At 38.0% G+C, this 22,167-nt stretch overlaps 2 protein-coding genes across 2 annotated transcripts; one reads left to right on the forward strand and one right to left on the reverse strand.

Moving 5' to 3' along the window:
- Window positions 1-9,675: 9,675 nt before the first annotated feature.
- LOC147864798 (tRNA (guanine-N-7) methyltransferase) lies at window positions 9,676-10,665 on the forward strand. Its single transcript, XM_087318962.1, has one exon. It carries the CDS (start codon window positions 9,706-9,708, stop codon window positions 10,492-10,494), a length of 789 nt encoding a protein of 262 aa, XP_087175088.1. The 5' UTR covers window positions 9,676-9,705; the 3' UTR covers window positions 10,495-10,665.
- A 6,615-nt stretch (window positions 10,666-17,280) lies between these two features.
- On the reverse strand, window positions 17,281-22,085 carry LOC147864799 (uncharacterized). The gene is made up of 2 exons (XM_087318952.1): window positions 18,243-22,085; window positions 17,281-18,007 (listed from the first exon to the last, which is right to left on the reverse strand). Exons 1-2 carry the CDS (start codon window positions 21,277-21,279, stop codon window positions 17,604-17,606), a joined length of 3,441 nt encoding a protein of 1,146 aa, XP_087175078.1. The 5' UTR covers window positions 21,280-22,085; the 3' UTR covers window positions 17,281-17,603.
- Between the last annotated feature and the right edge of the window lie 82 nt (window positions 22,086-22,167).

Consider the following 22,167-nt stretch of genomic DNA (forward strand, 5'->3'; position numbering starts at 1 on the left):
ATAATAAAGTTCAACAATGGCTCAATATGTCACTAATGTGCGACAAGGGAAACACTAAGTTAAAGACTTATATTAATTTGGTAAGTTTTACAAAAATATGAGGTGTACTTGTATCCATACTAATAAAATGAGTTATAATTTATACTTTGACCCATACGTGCATGTATATAATTGTGGACAATGTAGGATAGTGCACTTTAGGATAATGTGATTGGAATAACTAACTTATTAACGTATTCAATACTTGTATTTAAAGCTGATCTAATCTATTCCTCAGTTTGTTTGTATGGGATCAAACCATATGTATATAATTGTGGACAATGTAAGGTAGTGAACTTTAGGATAATGTCGTGGAAATAACAAACCTATTAAGGCTTTCATACCTGTATTTAAAAATGATCTACTCTATTGCTTAGGTGATTCACACAGGATCAAACTCCGAACGATAACACAAGTGGAACTACAAGCATATAAAAACATGCGGATAACGCTAGTGGAACCATTATCGACACACTACACAATCTAAGCAGCAATGGAATAGAAACATAATAGTTTTAACAATAGAAGACAAAGATCCATAATAACAACATTGACAGTCATGGCAACAATTGTACAACCATGTTATGTTAAGGTTAGCTTGGACCAAAATCAGCCTCAATTTAAACTAATTCATGTTTCTCCATAAATTTGGTAGTTAGCTATGCACGCGGTGAAACCAATGTCATAAGTCTACTAGCCAAGTATATAAAAATAAAATTGAAACATATAGAAGATTATAAAGAATAGAATCCACCAAGTAAAACCCAAATTTTGTATTAATAATGTGAAATCCAAACAAATCGGCAGTGTCATTTTCTTCATAGAGTCTATTACATAGCAATCAATTCATCAATGTCATTTTCTTCATCATCTTGTGTAGAACTCTCTTCGGCTATACGTGCATTGGCTTCCCCTGTTAGCCGAGCCAACGAAATATCTTCTATAAGCTCATCATCAAGCTCGATTAGCTCCCTCGGTTCACCGGCTAATGAAGGAATAGGCTCTCGCGAAGCAGGTTGAAACCTTTCTGTATTAGTGAGGTTCTTTGCACCGACCTCCTCATCCTGGTCTGGGCACTCCCACAAAGCCTTAATCCTCATATTTATAAATATAACCCGCCCCTCGTCCTTCTCCAATGCAATTGTATTTCTAAAGAGCTTCAATGCACATGCAGATGTCGTTCCTGTGAAGAAAGTAACAAGAATAATTCGTTATCAAACAAAAAAGATTCGGTATTGGTTATCTCAAGTTCGTTACCCTAGTTCGAGGAATACCTGTGCCAAAAAAGAGATCTAATATCCACTCTCCTTCGATAGAAAACATCTCGATCAAGCGCATCATAAGTTGTTGAGGTTTTTGATATGGGTTGACAAGTCCTCGTTCTATCGTGGTGACATGTCGCAATTTCCATGTCACTGTTGGATATACCAGCAGATTTGAACCTCCCACTTCATTAGAATGCTCCTTGATTCTTTGTTTCTTAATTTCATCAAAGTTAGCCAACCATGATGTATTCAATGGCATTAACGAACCGAAAAGTTGGCCCTCTATTTACATTGGTTTTTATCCTATAAAAAATAATACATCGAGTTAAGAATAGATTGAACAACCTTAAGAAATGCAATATAGTGAATGACACCTATAAATAATCCTTACCATGCAAGGTTCTCGATGCCATGGCAACGAGATCTCAAAGCTTGAGCTACCCAGTACCCTTGGTCCATACTATGAAAGACAACTATTCGCCACAAGGATGCAGTTGTTAGCTCAGCGAAATCCTTGACCATCTTCTCCAACTGTTTAAACCTAAACGGTTCATTGTCGTATGATGACCCAGTCATTCGAAATCCGTAAGGAATATCCGCAATCATTAGTGTATATTCCTTCTTTGGCACTTTTTGGATCAAGTCGACGACATCGCCGCAAACCACATATCTTTTTTGTGGCTAAATTTTTTAAAGGAGCCATCTTCATCCATTTCGTACGCCTTGACTAAGCAACGGTCCTTTTCTTTTCTGGCTCGCTCGAGATGTGCAAGGAAGGATGTCGGGAAATCATGTATATCCTTAACTTCTCCTTGTTTCTTACCACAACACAGTTTCTAATAGAAGCAATAGGACATCAAGTATTATTATACAAGCTCTACATATGATGAAAGCTTAATGAAAAACCACAAATACTAACCCAATCCTTGAATGCAATAAAATACTCCGATAACGCCTTATATGAAGACGTTAAAGGATAATCCTCGGTCACTTGTTCCCAAGTTATACATCCAAGTTGTTTCATCATAACTTCTTGGATCTTCATGTACACCTTATGACTGTGAAATTAGAAATCAATATTAGAACTTTGAATTACACCATATAGACTTCAATATTAGTATTTGAAAGACTTACTTATTGAACTCAGTGACCATTTCTTCAAGGCTTAAATCTTTGGCCACAACCCTTGACAAAACAGACACAAGAAGTTGCTTGTCCATAATACCTTGCATAGCTCTCCATAGAGACAGCTTCATGTCGTCAGCCGCTTCTTCAATTGTCAAGTCAATTTTCTTGGCCGCTTGTGACTTTAACTCTAATTGAGGGTCAACCTTACATTTCTTTTGTCGTTGACCCTTTACCTCCTTATTCTCCCACATTGAGAAGATTTGATCCTGTAGGTCCCATACTTCTCCATCTCTGAAGGCCAGTTGAAACCAAGACTCATAGAACGAAAGAAGGTGATGCATCATAGAGAGAAGTGTTTGAAGAGGCCCGAACAATACATGTGCTTAATGATAGATGGCATGGACCAGAAGAAGACGTGTTCACCACATATGCGGAGGCTCCCCAAAGATGTCAATGATGAGTGCCTTGTTCAAATGCACTTGGTGGGATGCTTGGCTTATAATAGGTCTGTTGGACCTCACGTTTTCATTACATACCCCAATGTTCACAATGACCCTAACCTAACAATTACAGTGGCTCACCGAGTTTTCATGTCTTGGGGCCAACCTTTCCCCCCTGTTCTATACATTCAATTGGACAATACTGCTAGAGAGAACAAAAATTCAACTATGTTTGGCTATCTAAGTATGTTGGTCAACCAAGGATTGTTTAGGAAAGTGAAAGTCAATTTTCTTTTGGTTGGCCACACACATGACCATATAGATCAGATGTTTAGCACATTCTCCAGACAGTTGTCTCGGCATGATGCTTTCACTTTACCTAAACTATTTGATGTCATTTGTGATGCATATACACCACGCCCAAAAGTGTTACACTTGAAGGAGGTATATGACTTTAAGAGATATATATCAAATGGGGGTGGTGGGAATGTTAAAGTGCTTGCCCAGTTAAACAATATAAGTTTCAATCACATTTTTATGATAAAGAAAAATGAAATAAGTGGTTCTACACTTTTGTATGCTAAACAATATTCATCTTCTACAACTTGGGAACCTGAAGGTGGTTTCCAGTTATTACTTTGTATGCCGAGTACAATTGTCCATGGAGCTAAGCAAATGCCAATTGAGAAGAAAGGACAGTTGCAAAGTGTCTTGATATCGGAACAAAAACGGTCATGGCTCCAAGCCTTAGAAGAAAAAAGAAAGCATATTGAGGCCGCCAAGAAATATGCCGCACAACAAGACATGTCATGGTGGGATGTATTTTATAGTGATCAGAAAGGAATTATAGACAATTGTGTATTTGGTGATAATTGGAATTTGGAAACGCCATTCACATGGTCGCTGCAACATGATCGTGTAAATAGAACTCCGGAGCAACCACCAAATGCGATTAATGACAACTTGGTCCATCCACAACAAAGAGACATTTATGTGGGAACAAGGATGACCAAAGTAGCCGAAGCTAGATGGCAAAGCAATTTGCAAGAGCTCACGGCGGGGATGTTGATTGCAACGCTGGCTGATGAGAACTCACATGGCCACCAATTTTGGGTGGGTAAAATTCTAGAAGTGCTAATGCATGAAATAGAAAACACGATCAAGTCTATAAACGTTCATTGGTACAACACTAGAAGTGCAAATGCTTTTACAGGTAAGTATACATTTGAGATGATTGAATGCCCAACAAGAAGGGGAGGTAGGAAGAGGATGCGAAACATTCGTAACACCTCGACCCTTGATATCTCTGATGTGGATATCATCGTGTACGACTTCACACTTACAAAAGTCGGACGATTAAGGAAGTCAACAATAGATATAATAAAAGAAAAATTACCAAGTCTACAAGGTGGCTCGACTCAAAGGCAAACGAGATCTGCTACATATAGTCTAGAGTCAAACCATCAATGGTTTATGACGAAGATAATGCACTAATTGGTACATCCGAGGATGACGAGGAGGAATCGTCATTGTATATTAGTTATAGTAGTGATTCTCTGTAACGGAGTGATCATGAATGTATTTTTGGTTATTAAGTGTAACTACATTCCGCTTGTAACAAATCGAGTAATATAAAAGCATGTGTTTTGAATTCTTATGATTTCTAAAAAATTGTTTCTTATAAAATAACATTAGTTGTAAAGTTTGTGATATAAATTGCGAATGTAACTTTTTGCAATTCCTCATTTTTTAGTTACTTCTAAATCACAAAAATAGTGGATTTTTAACCTTTTTCATAGTATATTTGAACATGTATGATACTGGTATCAATGTATTTTGTAAAATCATTGAAAAAGTACTAAAATCAACCAAAATATTCCTGGTCCTTCCATTTATGCGCGATCCTTCCACTTGTGAACGTGAACGTGTTCAAACTTGGGCCAGATTTTCGTCCACACACATGTCAAACCACACCATCCTCCTTCTATATATTGCCAAACACCGGGCTTGTCCACATATTCTACCTTTAACTCCTCACACATTGCATTGAATGATGATTCAGTAATGCATTGCATCAGTTGGCACATTCGTTGATGGCTTCTCTCATTTGCACTTACTTTTGGCAACAAGTTGTCCACCCATGACTTTTTGGCGTGAAACTGACACAACAAAAGTCGACAATGTGTTTGGGACCATTGCCCATTTACAACAATCCAAGATTGATAGTCTGCTGCAACCACATTAGTTATGATGGCATTATATGATGTCCAACATTTATCGATCACTATCACATTTGGCCTCAGCATGGGCATCCTTGCGAATATGACTCTCAAACAAGTTTCTAATGCCACTTGCTCATGGTTTGACCCCTTATCAAAACTACAAAGCATGTACCATAATGGGATCCCAATTCCCATGGCGTTGGGGGCAACTGTTGTATATAATGGTAGCCCGAATTGGTTTGTTTTAAATGTCGAGTCGATTGCCCAAGAGTTGTTTAGGGTCAACTGCTCACACATTTCTAACATCCATTGATCTTGAAGTATCAAGATAAATGGTTGTATGGCGGGAGATCTTGGTTCACCAGGCAGGTAGGGTTGAACATGAGCCACTTTCCAAAGATCTCGGAGTGCATAGACATCTTGCATCATCAAAGCCCAATCAACCTTAGTCATGGCACTCCCGATTTTTAACCTATTTGCCATGTTATGGACCTCCTTTGGTATCATAAAGAACCGATAGGTAACAAGCTCTTATGGACTAGCCTTGGACTTATGATATGCTTCCTTACGCATGCTCATTCGTGCCACATGCCTTGCACACCCAACATCAAATAGGTCATCTTTGCAACAACTTATGACATTGGGCTGTACTGGCAAATAGTACACATCCGACCTACTCCATGGTACATGACCATTATGAGGTCCATATATTGAAATGGTAAGTGTCTCAATGTCAACATCGTCATTGGATTGATTCTAACGTCCACATGGAATGTGCACCTGCGTCGTCGAGTGGAATTAGACGCAAGTCGAGATGTCCCAGCACGATGGCAACTATACCTAGTCACACACATACCCTTCTTGACTCCTTTCCTTAAACGTGTGTGGTACTTGGTTTGCAAATCCGTGAGCGCGTCATCTAATTGGTGGGTTTCTACCTTGATCACTTCTATGGGTAGGGTCTTGTTATATTTGACCATGCTTGATCCCAAACCTTCTATTGACTTGACCTTCGATACCGTTTGGCAACCACAACTTGTAATGAGTTCTTTCACGTACTCCGGTGGGATGCCATAATCATGTACATCAGTCGCATAAACTAGCTTTAACTCTTTAAGAGTCTTTGAAAACGTGTGATGGGATGTGTCACCATGTGACGCTAATACTACTTCCCTCCATTTCTTGATGTATAAGACTTGAAGATTAGGTGATGCTTTAAGGTAAATTGCACTCTCATTCCCGAGTATGAGACGACTCTTCATGCGCCTCCATGCATGAAGTGAAAGAGGTGCTCCCCTCGCGACATCACGTAATGCTTCCAATGTTACCTTAACTTGTCCCAATAAATCTTTAATCATCAAATTATACGCACCTCTTGAAAATGCAAAATACCTGGGGGAACAATACATGAAGGGATCGACCGCCTCATCCTCACGATCGGAATTTGATGACTCAAAAGGATCCTCCAATTCGGATGCATTGGATGACCATGACGTATCCTCCAATTCATCTTCCGACATGGCAAAGACACCATGATGCATTGTGCTCTCCATAGCAAATACAATATGATCAAGAATGCCAGTGATTGAGGTGAATGAAATCAAATGAATTGAAGTGAATGAATTCAAATAATTCACATGAATGGAGTAGATTAACGATCGAGAATGAGAGTGAATGATATGAGTGCGAGTTATTAATAGACTGTTAAGGAAGGGAATGGGTTAATTGGGAATGATGGGAAGACTCTTAGTGCATGCTACTGAATTTGGTGAATTAATTTACTGTAGTCGTTAATATGACTGTTGAGACGCCATCATTACACGTAGTTGGGCACTTCCCTATTACTGTGTCGGGCTCCCTTTTTAATGACTATTAATCAGTCGGGCTCCACATTAATGAGTCAGGCTCCCTTTTTTAATGAACATGAATGAGTCGGGCTCCACATTAATCAATTAGGCTCCCTTTTGAATAAGATTTACATTGAGTCTTGTTATGTCTTTTGTATTGTTTACAACAAGGACCGAAGCACTCTTTCTATATACTTACTCTTTCTACAACAACATTCTTTGTTTACAACACTCTTTCTATATACTTACTCTTTCTTGGCCTTTCTCAAAAACCATTGATTTGACTACTTGTCAATAAGCTATTAGTTTTATTCTTTTGACACCTAAAACAATTCCTAGGAGAGAAATACAATTCAAATATACAACCAAAATGAGATTCATAATGAGATTCAAATATTGATTTGATATTACAAAATGATTTTCAGATAGAGTCCACATTGAGTCATATACAACCAAAATGAGATTCAAATATTGATTTGATATTACAAAAAAGTTTGAACCAATCCACATGTTTGATGTTACAAAGTACAACATGATTTTCCACATGTTCGAAGTGTGTCCGGAGTGTCTTTGAAGATCTTAATCGCTCTTGTCCTCAACTTCCTCATGTGTGATTGGCGTGATTTGTTGTACTTTAGCTCCGGATCCAAAAAACGCTTTATTGATCGTTGTCTTTGGTAGTGGCTGAGGAATGACGTGGTTGTACTCCTCATGGAGGTCGATTGCTCTTCTTCTTCTTCTATCTTTAGCCCCCGAGGCAGTACTACAAGAATGCCATGTGCCTTCTGTAAGTGAGCCTCCATGTCAGCTTTTTTGCGAAACCATCGTACCTCTTTTCTACATGAATCTCCAACGATACATGTGCGACATTTGATACCTGTCGAGTCTCTTCCCGCCTTGAAGAGGGACATGGGGTTCACTACAACAATGGTGTGACATTTGCATTAGAAAACCCCAATAAATACTTACTTCAATAATGATTATAAGAATGTACATCAACTCACCATTTACACTGATATCTTCAACACCTGGCCCCACGTCATGTATGGGGTTCGTATCCATGTTCGAGTCTTCAGTAATGGTGTTTTCAGCATCCATATTGTTGGATTTGGGGCACCTAGCACCCTTTCTTACAAAAACCCTAAACCATCATTCAAGTTAGCACACAAACATCACTATTTATACACAATATAAAGTTGAGAAATGATTCATGCCATACCTCCCTTCATAGGGTATTGTTTCACCCCAATCCGCATCAAAGTCTATGAAGGTCCATGGAATAAAACCTAAACCTAATAGAAGGAATAAAAACCTAATATGGATGATGATTGCTTGAATACACATAGACAAGTATTATTTTTATTCCATGTCTACTCAAAATCATGGCTGATTGCTTGTAGTCACAATAGAAGGAATAAAACCATATTAGGTTCAAGCAATCATCCATATTAGGTTGATAGTTTTTATGACATGGAATAAAACCTAAACCTAATAGAAGGAATAAAAACCTAATATGGATGATGATTGCTTGAATACACATAGACAAGTATTATTTTTATTCCATGTCTACTCAAAATCATGGCTGATTGCTTGTAGTCGCAATAGAAGGAATAAAACCATATTAGGTTCAAGCAATCATCCATATTAGGTTGATAGTTTTTATGACATGGAATAAAACCTAAACCTAATAGAAGGAATAAAAACCTAATATGGATGATGATTGCTTGAATACACATAGACAAGTATTATTTTTATTCCATGTCTACTCAAAATCATGGTTGATTGCTTGTAGTCACAATAGAAGGAATAAAACCATATTAGGTTCAAGCAATCATCCATATTAGGTTGATGGTTTTTATGACATGGAATAAAACCTAAACCTAATAGACGGAATAAAAACCTAATATGGATGATGATTTCTTGAATACACATAGACAAGTATTATTTTTATTCCATGTCTACTCAAAAGCATGGCTGATTGCTTGAAGACACAATAGAAGGAATAAAACCATATTAGGTTCAAGCAATCATCCATATTAGGTTGATGGTTTTTATGACATGGAATAAAACCTAAATCTAATAGAAGGAATATGATACCTACCGACTAACTATTGCAGGTGCTCGCGGACAACAGGTGTTGTGCCTCACTGAAGATGTCTGCAACAGGTGCTCACAAACAGCAGGTGGTGCGCCTCGCTCAAAAACCCTAAACCCTCAACCTCACGCTTCTTGTTTGCGAACAGGAAAAAAATGACAAAAAAAGGGTTTTTATACTTCCCTCAAACTAATGAAAAGGGTTCCCTTTCACAAAGTGGAGCCCTTCTTTAATGAGACGGGCTCCGTTTTTAATGAGACGGGCTCCCTCTTTAATTGGCACGCTTTTTCGCACCTTTTCCACAACCACATTGGACGGTGCAGATCGCACGCGCCCTCATCTAGCGACCTGCACCGTCCCTCTCCGCGATTCCCTCACTTGCCCTCTTTAATATTTGGTAGTAGTTAGACACCACGTACATACATACATACATACTGATACATACTTATACATACATACATACATACTGATACATACATGATACGTCTAATCGACTAAAAGAGAAGGGACATGGAGATTGGGAGTCCATGTATAAAGCGTTGTGCTGTTTTTAGACCTTAATGTCCTAGTGTGAAACCAAAGACTCACTTCAGAGGGTTTTTCTTAGAGCTAAGAGAAACAGAGACAAGAGACAGAGACAGAAACAGAGTGTGTGGGGAGGGGTGCAAAATGGCACCAAGGAAGAGTGGGCTTCCTCGGAAGCGATTCTACAGAGCCCGAGCTCACAGTAACCCACTCAGCGACTCGCAGTTTCCTGTACCCATCAGCCCCGACCTCGTGGATTGGTCGCAGAATTTCCCACACTTCTTTACCCCTGCAGAGGATGATGATGATGATGATGATGGTGAAAAGGCAGCCAAGAACAGCGATTTGTCTGATCCAAAACAGGTAAGGTTTGCTGATATAGGATGTGGATTTGGCGGCCTCCTGGTAAAGTTGTCGCCCATTTTCCCAGACACATTAATGGTAGGCATGGAGCTCAGAGACAAGGTTAGTGAATATGTGAAAGATCGAATTCTCGCGCTCCGAATGGAGCATCCTGGAGAGTTTCGGAACATCTCGATTGTCCGCACCAATGCAATGAAATATCTGCACAACTATTTCCGGAAAGGCCAACTCGAGAAGATGTTCTTTCTGTTTCCGGACCCGCACTTCAAGGAGAGGAATCATAGAAGAAGAGTTATTAGCATTTCTTTGCTCGCGGAATATGCACATGTCATGTCGGTGGGTGGCATTCTATATACTATTACTGACGTCGAAGAGCTCGGTGAATGGATGAAGTCGTGCTTAGATAGTCATCCTTTGTTTGAGGAGGTTTCTTTGAAAGAACAAGAAGCTGACCCTGTTGTAAAGCTTTTGAAAACGGCCACAGAAGAAGGACAAAAAGTGGAGAGGAACAGCGGAGACACATATCAATCTGTGTATCGTCGTGTGTCGGTAATCCGATCCAAGGAGTAGAGAAAAGTAATTGACATTAAGAATATATCACTCTTTCAGAGATTCGGCTTCTTGATATGTGAGTCATATAATTTTGAATCCTTATTATTGCATCTAGTAGTTATAGCTTTATGCTATATGAGTGATAAAATGGAAACAAAGTTAAATAACTATTAACACTTTTTGCGGTAATGTTCTTGTTATGGGAGTCCTACATATATAGATAGATAGATGTAGATGTAGATATAGATATATAATAGTGTCATTGCAATGTGGATAGGTGGAGTAAATAACATCAATTTTGAGGATATTAACTTCTTGCTATGTGACCTATGTTTTGGAGTCTTTTCATGTTTGCATCCGGTCTAATTGCAATGCATATGCATAGACATTTCATTGAAACAAAACTAAATAACAGTTTTGCATCTGATGTTAAATAGCATATTTTGGTATGGTAGTTTTCTTCTTGTGAATTACATATGCAATAATTCAATGACATTTGTGGATGTGTAAATCAATTATACTTTTTGAAGTACATGGTGGTAACTTCTTTTTATGAGGTATCAAAGTTTCACTCTATTGTGACATCGTTTCCTTATTAATATACTTTGGTTTTCTCTAAATGATGTGTCTTATTTCCCTTCTAAGTGTTTTGAATTAAGTACTAATTAGAGTGTTCTACCACATAACCAACAATTTGTGTGGCATGAAGTCTAATCCTCTCCTTGTCATCTGTTCTATCTGTTCTTTGTAGATTTGTGACCATCAATGACTTAGGGTATCGATCTTCCATGGGATGTGCCATTCCACCTTCTCTCCCTCACATGTAGAAATTATCACCATGCTCAACGGGATTTCTGATGTTGACCTTGACACCTCTCTAGAAGATTATTTTGCTCCAAGTACTGAAACCATATAAATACTTGAGACAGATGAACGAACATACACCTGATGCATTAATCACCGCCCAATTTATTGTGATGGTAACGTAAATTGAATCCCTTATTGTTTTGGCTTATGCTTGGGATGTGTCAAAGTGAGAGATATGCACCTCCTAGCACATCCAAATAACAATGTTGAAGGAAGTGAACCACAATACAGATGTTGAAGCATTGTTTTAGGCTTATGATTGGGATATGTTTTGGCCACATGTGGGTGTGTGCATCTCGAATAAGTATTTCATGAATTTGGCAAAGTTTCTCCATTTGTTGATGCCAACAATATATATCAACAATTGCAACTTCATTGACACTATTGTTGATGCCATCTGCTTTTGACTTTTTATTCTTCATTTCCTCGAGTTGGCCTTTCCAGAAATAGTTGTGCAGATATTTCATTGCATTGGTACAGACAATGGAGATGTTCTAAAACTCCCCTGCATACTCCATAGACAGCATGAGATTTTGATCTTTCATGTATCTGAGCTCCATGCCTACCATTAATGTGTTTGGGAAAATGGGCGACAACTTTACCAAGAGACTGCCAAATCCACATCCTATATCAGCAAACCTTACCTGTTTTAGATCAGATGCATCATTGTTCTTGGCTGCCTTTTCATCATCTTCTTCTATGGTAAAAAAGTATCCAAAATTCTGCAACCAATCCATGTGGTCAGGGCTGATGGATAAAGGAAACTACAAGTCACTGAGAGGGTAACTATGAACTCGAGCTTTTTGTAGAAATGCTTTTGAGGAAGCCCACTCTTGCTTGGTACCATTGCTTCTCTCTCTCCAATCTCCATGTACCTTCTCTTTTTTTCTAGAGTCAATACGACATCTCCGTGACATCAATTCCCATCGCACAAATTTAAGATGTAGTTCCATCTCCATTCTTGGCCCAGCATCCAATACCATTGTTGACTTAATGTTTGGTGGTTTCGTTTTATAGTATTCCTAGCACACATCCTAAGAAAAAAGTCGAAGAAAAAAATACGGGATTTCCCTTAACAAACTTTGAAGTTATTGTGCTTGTGTTATACTTGTATGATGATTTGTTTTTAGCAAATATTTTAAGAAATGCCTAAAAGCCTTTAAATGTAGTGGAAAACTTCTTTTGTGCATACAATAGAGCAACGATTGTCCACCTAGACCCGAAGCTGTTATTGATGTTGTGACCAAACTTCGCAAAAAAGTGGCTCGAGAGATTAACTATAGGAAGAAGGATCGAGCTTCTAGTTCTACTTGAAAAAAGTACTTTGGTATGAATCGTCGCCTCCATTTAGTACCCAGCATTCACACTGGCGAATACAACCAATAGCTAGATGATCGGGTTAGAGAGTCCTTGTTAGATGCTTTTTGGTCTCATTAGATTCAATAATAGTAAAAGGTCAGCTTTCAGAATAATCAATATTGAAAGCTAATGAGTTAATAGTTTTTTGGGGTATAGAAACAAAAGAGAGGTTTTAATTTATATGAGTAGTATCGAGACAAAAATGTTTGACACCAAGACGATGCAAGGTCAATTATCCGCTTGGTTGACCAAACACGGATTCGCTCAAAAACAAAGGTTATGCTTGTGAAAACTTAAAAATACAAACAAACTATGCAGAGCCACTTGAAACGCTAGAAAGCTTTGAATGCTTGTGGATTGAGGTTCCCCTCCATGAATCAATTGAATGAATGTGGTATTTGCCCTTTGGAAAGGGAAATTTATTGATGGCTTATTATGCATTTGTAAACATACTTAATGGAGATGAAATCAAATGCTGAGTTCTCAACAAATTCCTCTTTGACAATTGGCTAACCTAGGGATTCTCCATGGGGTTGAAGTATGGGAGTGGAAGCATCTTGAAGGCCACTTGAAAAGAGTTTGAAAATGCCTCAAAAACAATTTCATATGAAGCTTTTTCAATTTGAGATACAAACCCCATACATGTTGATTATGTTCAAGCTTTCTTTCCACATATTGTGAACCTACATGATCCAATCTCTACATTTATTTCTCTCACATCAATGATCACAATGTGACTTCTTAATTGCAATATTAACATCAAGAGTCCATAAACTCTAGTGCACCTACTAAATTTATACGTTTCACTTTTTGGTCCCATATGTCATATGTCCACCTTGAAAGAGGATAATAACAAAATTTCTTTTTTGTTGTTGTATGTTTGTGTGTATTGAGACACCTGCATTTCTATATCCCGTACAAGTGATATAGTCATCATTGTAACCACTTACAAAAATGAGCGTGTGTAGCATTGTTGCCATTTACTTTTTTCGTATCTTTTAATCACAAATAGGAAATCCTTCACAATTGACCATCATCCCTTCCCTCCTCTAATGAGTAGCCTAGGGAATGATGTTAGTAACTTTCTTCAATAGCATCACCTTTATGGAATGAAACATGTGTCTTCATTATGAACGATTGCCTATAGGCTACATGTGTTTTCAAAGTTTGCATCGGTAATGAGACTCACCTTTCTCTTTGTTACAACGTTGCTATCGTTCACCTCGGTGCTCTTGTGTATTGTAGGGTAAATGAGGGTGCCAATGTTGTAAAGCCACTTATTCTGGAGCAAGCTATTAATGTAAATGAACTCAAAGCAAAAATATGAAGACACTTTATAGTGAAGACAACAACACCACCCATAGCTCAATATTCAAAAACCCACAATCCTAATGTTACACTATAATTGTAGATCTTCAATAAGATACCCTAGTAAAGTGAAAACATATAGTGTAAAGACCTTTCACATTCTACTTTGACATGTAATGTCATGATTGTAAATTGCATTTATGCTCAATACCCAAACGTGACCCCCTTGCTATTCATACTTAGGAGCTATATATAGTTTCATCAAATGTTTGTCTCTTGCCCAACTATTGTTACTACACAATAGGAACTATGCAATTTTCTATATAATCAATTCTCAAAGCAATAATCTTTGGCACATTCGATTCATGATGGGATTGTTCGCTCATCCACAAACATTAACCTTATTGAGATAATTGTAAAAAACAATTAAAACATTATTGCAATCGGCGAATCAATGACAACCAATATTAACTATGGATGACATGTGTAACATTAATCTCTTTTTTTTGCCTAGTTACAAATTACACTAATTATGATTGTCACATATATTTTCCTATGCGTGTACGTGTGTGTTGTTCAAGTGCATGAGTAGGATGATATTAAATTAGTCTTACGGATTTTATTCTTTTCCATCTAGAAAATGGCAAATAACCATTGATTGAATAGGACTCCTCATCTTTATCTTCTAAAAGTAGATACCTTGTAAAATATCGAGTCATGCCATGCTCTAGCTTATTAATTCATAAATACCCATACAATGGGAAGTGGCTCACATTTATTTCTATAGTATATACCATGTCTTCATGTAATTAAATGTGTATACAAGTAACGGAAGGGGTGAACCATCATTCATGTCAAGGAATACAAGGAGAAAGGGTGAAAAAAGCCATCCCATACCTAGGTTGTTTTCTTTTTGTTGTGTGGAAGTTGGATGAGGGAGAAAAGACAATGCGAAACAACCATGTTTCTTCCCCCAAAGGCATTTCTTTTCTTGAAACAGGAAAGCATTATATGACACAAATTCGACATTACCATGTGCATGGAGTGTCAATACATTGTTCCAACATGGGTCACACATGTGATCAAACCCAAACAATTCCACCAATTTTAATGAGTTGTGTTTAGGTTCTCTTAAACCATCTACTTTCTCGGCCCCATTTAAATGCTTGTGAGTGAAAATTTGTGACATGGCGAGGGCCCTCACCGATCCACACGGCAAGCCACAATGGCGAGGTCTCGGACAAAGAAGGCAAAGGTTATATATCCTTAAAATCTCCACCATGCCACTCCATTGTATATGCATGAGCTTTTGCGAGATCAAAGACGTTTACAACACAAACGTGAAAGAAATACAACGAAATTAGCATTCAAAGGCGAAATTAGAATTCGAAGGAACGGTTTTGGTTTTGCCATTGAATCGGAAGTTGTGACATGCAACATCAAGACTAGAAGGAGCAATCCCTATGCCATGGTGCGCTCGATTCACCCAAGGGTTACAATTGAGTATGAATGGAAAGGGTGAACAATTACTGATCTCCACTATGTTAGCATTTTGTTTCCTTTGTTTTTTGAGAGGGTGAAGAGGAACGGAAGATCATTCTTGTTATAGAGTGCATTAAGAAAGGATCCCCATGCTCCATGCTGGTTTGGAAAGAAGGATTTTCCAATGCCTGGCTGGCTATGGAGAAGAAGTGGTTGTGAAGATCCTCTGCAAGCTTGTGAAGGTATCTTACTTGGGAAGGAAACCTTCCTCACCAGCCCCGAAGACCTGGGTACCAGTCAAAATTTAGCCCATATCCCTCAGCTCCGTGTTTTGTTTTTCTTCTTTTGATCTGTTTTCTGGATACATCATTACTATGTCACTTTTTGCAATCTTTTAAAATTCTTTGGATTCATCATAGCTAGATTTATGTGCATTCACGGTGAGATGAATGCTTGTAGATTACTGGCCAGCATTGGGTACTCCTCTTTAATTCATAATTAGATCAAATGCGCACTCTTGCATTCATCACAAAATCGATGTTTGAGGATTTTGATAATAACTATAGAATGCGTAATGACTAAATTGTTTGTATAATATTTTGCATTAGACAATTAACTTGGTAAGGCATTCCAAACAAGTGGAGGAATTGAAGCTCCCTGATGGTTGATTTATGTTACAGAGGATGTTTTGGAAGTAGTTAAAAGGAACACTGACGTTTTGGCAGGCTTCATTGTCTAAGATAGAGATTGGCATAAATGTTTGATGGGTACATGACTGACCACTTTAATTACTAAATGAATTCTGATCTATTCGGCTTGTTGGATATTATGTGAGGAATAATGGCATTGTTTTCTTTAAAATACCATGATGGTGTTATAACAAATGCATTCCAATCCTCTATAATCATAGTTCTTTTTAATTTTGATGTGAAACTTTCTATCATCAGTTATGTATGAATTCGTTTGCAGGATCATATTTGTGAGCTTAAGAATAATAAGATTCAATTCAGTTTGTAAATAGACTGAAATAGCTCAAAACCTGTGATACAAATCCATGATAAGATAGCATGGAAATGTAATGTAAGGTTTGGTTCATGTGTGGCGTCACTGCAATATGGAATGTAATGTAAGATATGGCACTTGCTAGGACTGAGATTATTTGTGAAAGAATAAAGTAGAAGAATGAATACATGCCCAGTATTGTTACATACCCAACACCTTGGTACCTACAACCTATGGGCCAGTCTCTTTGGTTCGTTGAAGATTATACAATCTTGATATAAAGCAAGAGATTATATGCTAACTACAAGTTTTTAACAATTGTTTCTTAGATGAGAGAACATCCTAATATTTCACATGTATAGAGAGTAATATATGTCTTTACAACAAGGTAATGTATAGAAGTTATATACAATTTCCATTTGCAATTTATATTTCCTGTTCATCTAGCCTTGAATGACAGTTTGAAAAGCAATTGAATCAACTTCTTTTATCCATTTTTCAAATCCCAAAAATCCCTCTTGTACTTTTTTCTATATTCTTAAAATCCAGTTTATACACCCAAATCCCTCTTATACTTTTTCTAGAATCCACAGTACAAGGCCCATGGTTCCTAACTTCTTGAATGAAGAGTTTTAAGAAGATAACGGATTGCAAACATCTCCCAATGTATGGTGCTCTTCAAGTATTTCGAAGTTAGCACCTTGAGAACGTCTAAAGGATGGACACCTCCTAGTGTATGTGATCCAAACACATGCCCTACATCAATGATAAACCAGGACACATGCATAATCAAGTTTGATTGTAATTAAGATGTATTTTCTCTGGGTACACTCACATCCAAGGAATATCCAATTAAGCAGCCATGGGACCAAAACCTTACATAAAGCATGCGTGTACAAATGGACGGCAGCACACACTGGTGCCCCCATGTGATCATAAGTGTTGGTGATCATAAAATGTATCTTCCTTTGCTTACACAAAAACGTGCACCTCATACTTTATGAACTGAGCATGTCCCAACATGAGAGAACATCATATCTTACATTATTCAAATGACACAATTATACCTCGTAGTTTATCAATTCAGTGAGCTCCAACATGAGAGAACATCATATCTTATGTGGTTCAAATGACCCCATTGGCAGCGCACACTTGTTGAGGGAAAAAACTGTGAACCTTTCATCTCTGGGGTTCTTTTTCACTTCAAGAAGCATGGAGACTACATCACGCATTGAAGGCCTATCCACAGGTGAGGTAGTGGTGCAAAACAAAGCAATCTTGAATACTAGCTCCATCTCTTCCATTAAAAGAGATGTCTTTTCGGAGCTTAGGCCAGAGTCAAATATATCTTTGGGTTCAGTTCCGGCACGTATGGATTGTCTTACCCAAGTTACCAAATCCCCACCCTCATCCAAGTGTCGCACCGGCTTTTTTCTTGTCAAGAGTTCAAGTAACACCACCCCAAAGCTATAGACATCACATTTCTCTGTAACTTTCATCGTGTATGCATATTCTGCCATTTGTCAGAATAGTTAATGATTATAAATAATATGGAAGGGGTTTAGGGACGTCATAGAAACTTTTGTTCATGTTCGTTCATACATATTACATGATGGATGCTACAACAAAACAAGAAAATTGCAGCTTAGATTCATGCATGTATGTTGGACAGCTAAAAAAGTATTAGAGCAACAGTAAGATATGATTCAGCGGAACAAAACAATGAGATATTAGTGATCATTACGTACCTGGAGCAATGTAGCCATAAGACCCAGCCACAGCAGACCAGGACTTCGAGCAATTGGAGAGGTTAATTAGCTTTGCTAGCCCAAAGTCGCCCACATGAGCTTCATAATTATCATCAAGTAAAATATTGGTGGATTTTATGTCCCTGTGCACAATTCCAGGTTTGCAATCATGATGCAAATAGGAAAGACCCTCAGCAGCACCAAGAGCTATCTGGTACCTTATTTCCCAGCCTAATAAAGTATCTGAGAAATGTCCATGTAAAAGATCCCCAAGGCTCCCTTTTGGCATGTATTCATACAAGAGCAGATTTCCCTCTGGATGAACATAGTAGCCATACAGTTTGACAATGTTACGGTGCTGAATCTTTCCTAATGTCAAAATCTCCGTATAAAAGCTGTTCCCTAAGGTGCAGCTATTCTTGTCCTTCGACAACTTTTTTATGGCAACAAGATTATCAGCAAATTTTGCCTTGTAGACCGTACCACAAGAACCAGAACCCAGCACAAACTCATCTGAAAAATTGTGGGTTGCAGTTAGAATATCTTGAAATCTAAAGCCCAAAGCAGAAGAAAAGAAATTTCCAGAAGCAATAGTACTGTTTTGTACTTTTTCTTCCCCAGATGGAGCATGTTTTAAATTTGATGATGCTTTTCTGTATAGAAACCAAGCCCCAGCTGCAACTAGGACTATCATGATACATAAAACAGCTGCAACTATTCCGACAACTTGATAAATGCATATATTGCCTCTCTTTTGTGTGATCATGCTCTCATATGAAATAAAGCAATGGTTATGTTTGCATGTATCCGAAAGTGGTACACCACAAAGACCTCTGTTACCTATAAAGTTTGAAGGTGCCATTTTCTTGAAGACCAATGCATCAGGTATGGGCCCCATCAAATGATTATATGAGATGTTGAAGACAATAAGGCTAGTAAGACTTGTGAATGTTTGAGGGATACACCCTGACAGTTCATTACCCTCTAAATGCAAGTTTTCCAACTTTGTAAGATATCCAAACTCAGCTGGTATGCTGCCAGTAAGCTTATTATGACTAAGATTTAATGATATTTGTAGATAAATGTCCTTGGATAGCTCCAAAGGAATTTCACCAAAAAGCTTGTTTCCACCCAATTGAAGCTCTTTTAAGCAAGAAAGGTTTCCAATAGTACTGGGGATAAAACCTACCAGTTGGTTGTCTGAAAGGACAAGCATTTCCAGCTTAGATAGTGATCCCAACTCCAGCGGTATCGACCCAGTGAGGACATTATGGCTCAAATCTAAGTGCAAAAGTTGCGAGCATTTTGCTAAATCTGGATGAATGCTACCACTGATAAAGTTGAAAGATAGATTCAAGACTACCAGACCTTCTAGTTTACCAATACCTCTAGGTATCATCCCTGTGAAGAGATTTTTGGAAAGGTCTAACACCTGGAGGTTAATACAATTCTCTAAATTGGTCGGGATGCTCCCAGAAAACATGTTATGAGAGACATCGAGCTGGTTAAGATTTAGTAGCATACCTAGTTGCAATGGGATTTTTCCAGATAATTGATTTCCATTCAAGTACAAGCTCAGCAATGAATGACATTGACTAACACCAAGCGGAATTTCACCTGTGAGCTGATTGTTTGAGGCTAGTAGGTAAAGGAGCTGCCCATACTTACAAATATCTTGTGGGATAATTCCAGTTAAACAGTTGAAAGAAATGTCAAGCACCGTCAAATTACTATAGCTCCCAATTAGAGGTGGTATGATTCCCGTCAGATGATTCTCAGAGACTTGTAACGAAGTAAGATTTTTTAAGTGCTGTAGTCCTATCGGTATTGTACCAGTAAGCCCATTGATTGAAAAGTCAAGTTTTCGGAGGCTTGATAGCTCAATAAGACCAAGTGGAATCTGTCCAGACAGATTATTCTGATGTAAGTAAAGTACCTCTAAACTAGGCAAGAAAGTAATGGCCTCTGTAATACTACCTTGAAGATGATTCTCTGATAAATCCAGTTCTTTGATTGATGTGCAATTTCCAATCTCTTCTATTATACTGCCAACAAGAGCATTTCTATACAAGAATAGGCGTGTTACTGAGGTAAGCTTCCCAAATTCTCGTGGAATTGGACCGGTTAGTTGGTTATCAGATAAAGAGAGCATGAGCAAGTTGGAGAGATTGCCAAGCTCGGGTGGAATAATTCCTATCATGTTATTCAGCCTAAGGGTCAATATAGTGAGATTATGCATCCCTCCAAATACTGCAGGGATCTCCCCTTCAATCTTATTCTCAGCAAGGCCCAATACATTCAAACCCAAACATTTGCTTAGTTCAGGTGGAACTGAACCCGATAGCAAGTTGCCACCAGCACGAAGAACAGAGAGCCTCGAAAGATTCCCAAGAGATGAAGGGATCGAACCCGTGATTTTATTGCTATAGAGTATCAGTTGCTCAAGGGAGTTAAGATTTCCTAGTTCAGTTGGCATGCTGCAACCAAACAAATTCTCACTCAAGAGAAGCTCCCTCAAATGAACGAGATTTCCCAGACTGCTTGAGATACATCCAGTCAACCCATTGTTAGTTAGGTCAAGCACTTGAAGACGGGATAAGTTCGCAACACTTGATGGAAGGGTGCCTGACAAGTCATTCTTTCCAAGGCTGATAACTTCAAGAGAAGAACAAAGGCTAAGCTCTTGCGGAATAGGACCATAAAATTTGTTGTCTGTGAGATTAATCGACCTTAACTCTGATAACATGCAAAGAGCTCCTGAAACATACCCAGTAAGGTTCATTCCTGTAAGATCAAGAGCAATAACTCTGCCATTAATGCAGCTGATGCCCCTCCATTTGCATGGTGATGTATCTGATGCATTCCAGCTCTCGAGATGATTCATTTGGTCTTGCAAAACACTCCGGAATCTTATTAAATGTGTGACATCCGAAGACAACACTAAATTAATGGGAACTGAATGAATAAGAAATATGAGCAATATAGCTCCCCATGTTAAGGAGCTTGTCAATGCATTACTGTATTGTACTAGAGTCATATTTTCCTCCAAAGAGAAGGTTTTCAGAATACATCACATGTGATATGTCAATAGGAATTTCATTAAAAGTATGCTATCCATCAGAAACAAAGCTAAAAACTCACAGAAACTGAATGAATGACAAGTGTGACAATGGAGCCTTGTATTAAGAATTTATCTATGTTTTGTGTCTGACTAGAGTCACTGCTTTCCCAGAACAAAAGATTTTCTAAAAACACATCAAACGTCAATATTGCCATTTTTCCCAACTTGCCATTTTCCTCCCTCTCTGGAAATTGTATTTCTATGGTATATAACATGATCTAGGACGATGATCTTATAAGAAATTGAATGCTAAAAATAAAGTAGCATCGTAAAACTACAGGCTAAAATTGGCCCATTGTTCAGTGTGTGTTAAAAGGTGATATGACAAAGAGAATTTGCATGGCTTGAATCAAATATACGATCACATGGGGGTTGGAATAATAGTGATAGGGATTCTCAAGAAACCAATACAGTAAAAGGTGAGTAATGTGGTTAATAAATAATGAGATGCCTATGACTTGGTAGGGGCATTTTAAGGATTAAGCGAATACAATTTTACACAACGCAAAATTTAATCAAGAGAAGGGGCTCAACGTTCATAATCCATAGTTTATTCCTTTCATTGCTGGTTGAGATAAGGGCTGTTGATATGGAATCATAATAATTTAAAAGGAGAACATACAAAACCATGCTTCTGATTCTGTCATTCTAAATAAGTATAATTGGTCTTTCTAAAAATTACAGCAACATGCTTGGCCAAAAGGTGATCTCTCTCTATCTATCTATCTAGTGAATAAATCATTTGGAAACATGTCTCTCAAAATAAGCAAAGTATTACTTGAGTGAATAAAAAAATTCCAGGAT

Source organism: Azolla caroliniana, unplaced genomic scaffold (assembly GCF_043228905.1).
Source record: "Azolla caroliniana isolate FFs.n. ecotype wild unplaced genomic scaffold, voAzoCaro1.0.p SCAF_4, whole genome shotgun sequence".
Taxonomy (NCBI): domain Eukaryota; kingdom Viridiplantae; phylum Streptophyta; class Polypodiopsida; order Salviniales; family Salviniaceae; genus Azolla; species Azolla caroliniana.

Excerpts from the sequence above, each read along its gene's own strand:
- LOC147864798 (XM_087318962.1), top strand. The coding sequence starts at position 9,706 with ATGGCACCAAGGAAGAGTGGGCTTCCTCGGAAGCGATTCTACAGAGCC.
- LOC147864799 (XM_087318952.1), bottom strand. The coding sequence starts at position 21,279 with ATGACTCTAGTACAATACAGTAATGCATTGACAAGCTCCTTAACATGG. Across the intron at positions 18,008-18,242 it reads TTATGGCTACATTGCTCCAG|AATATGCATACACGATGAAA; the intron begins GTACGTAATGAT and ends GACAAATGGCAG.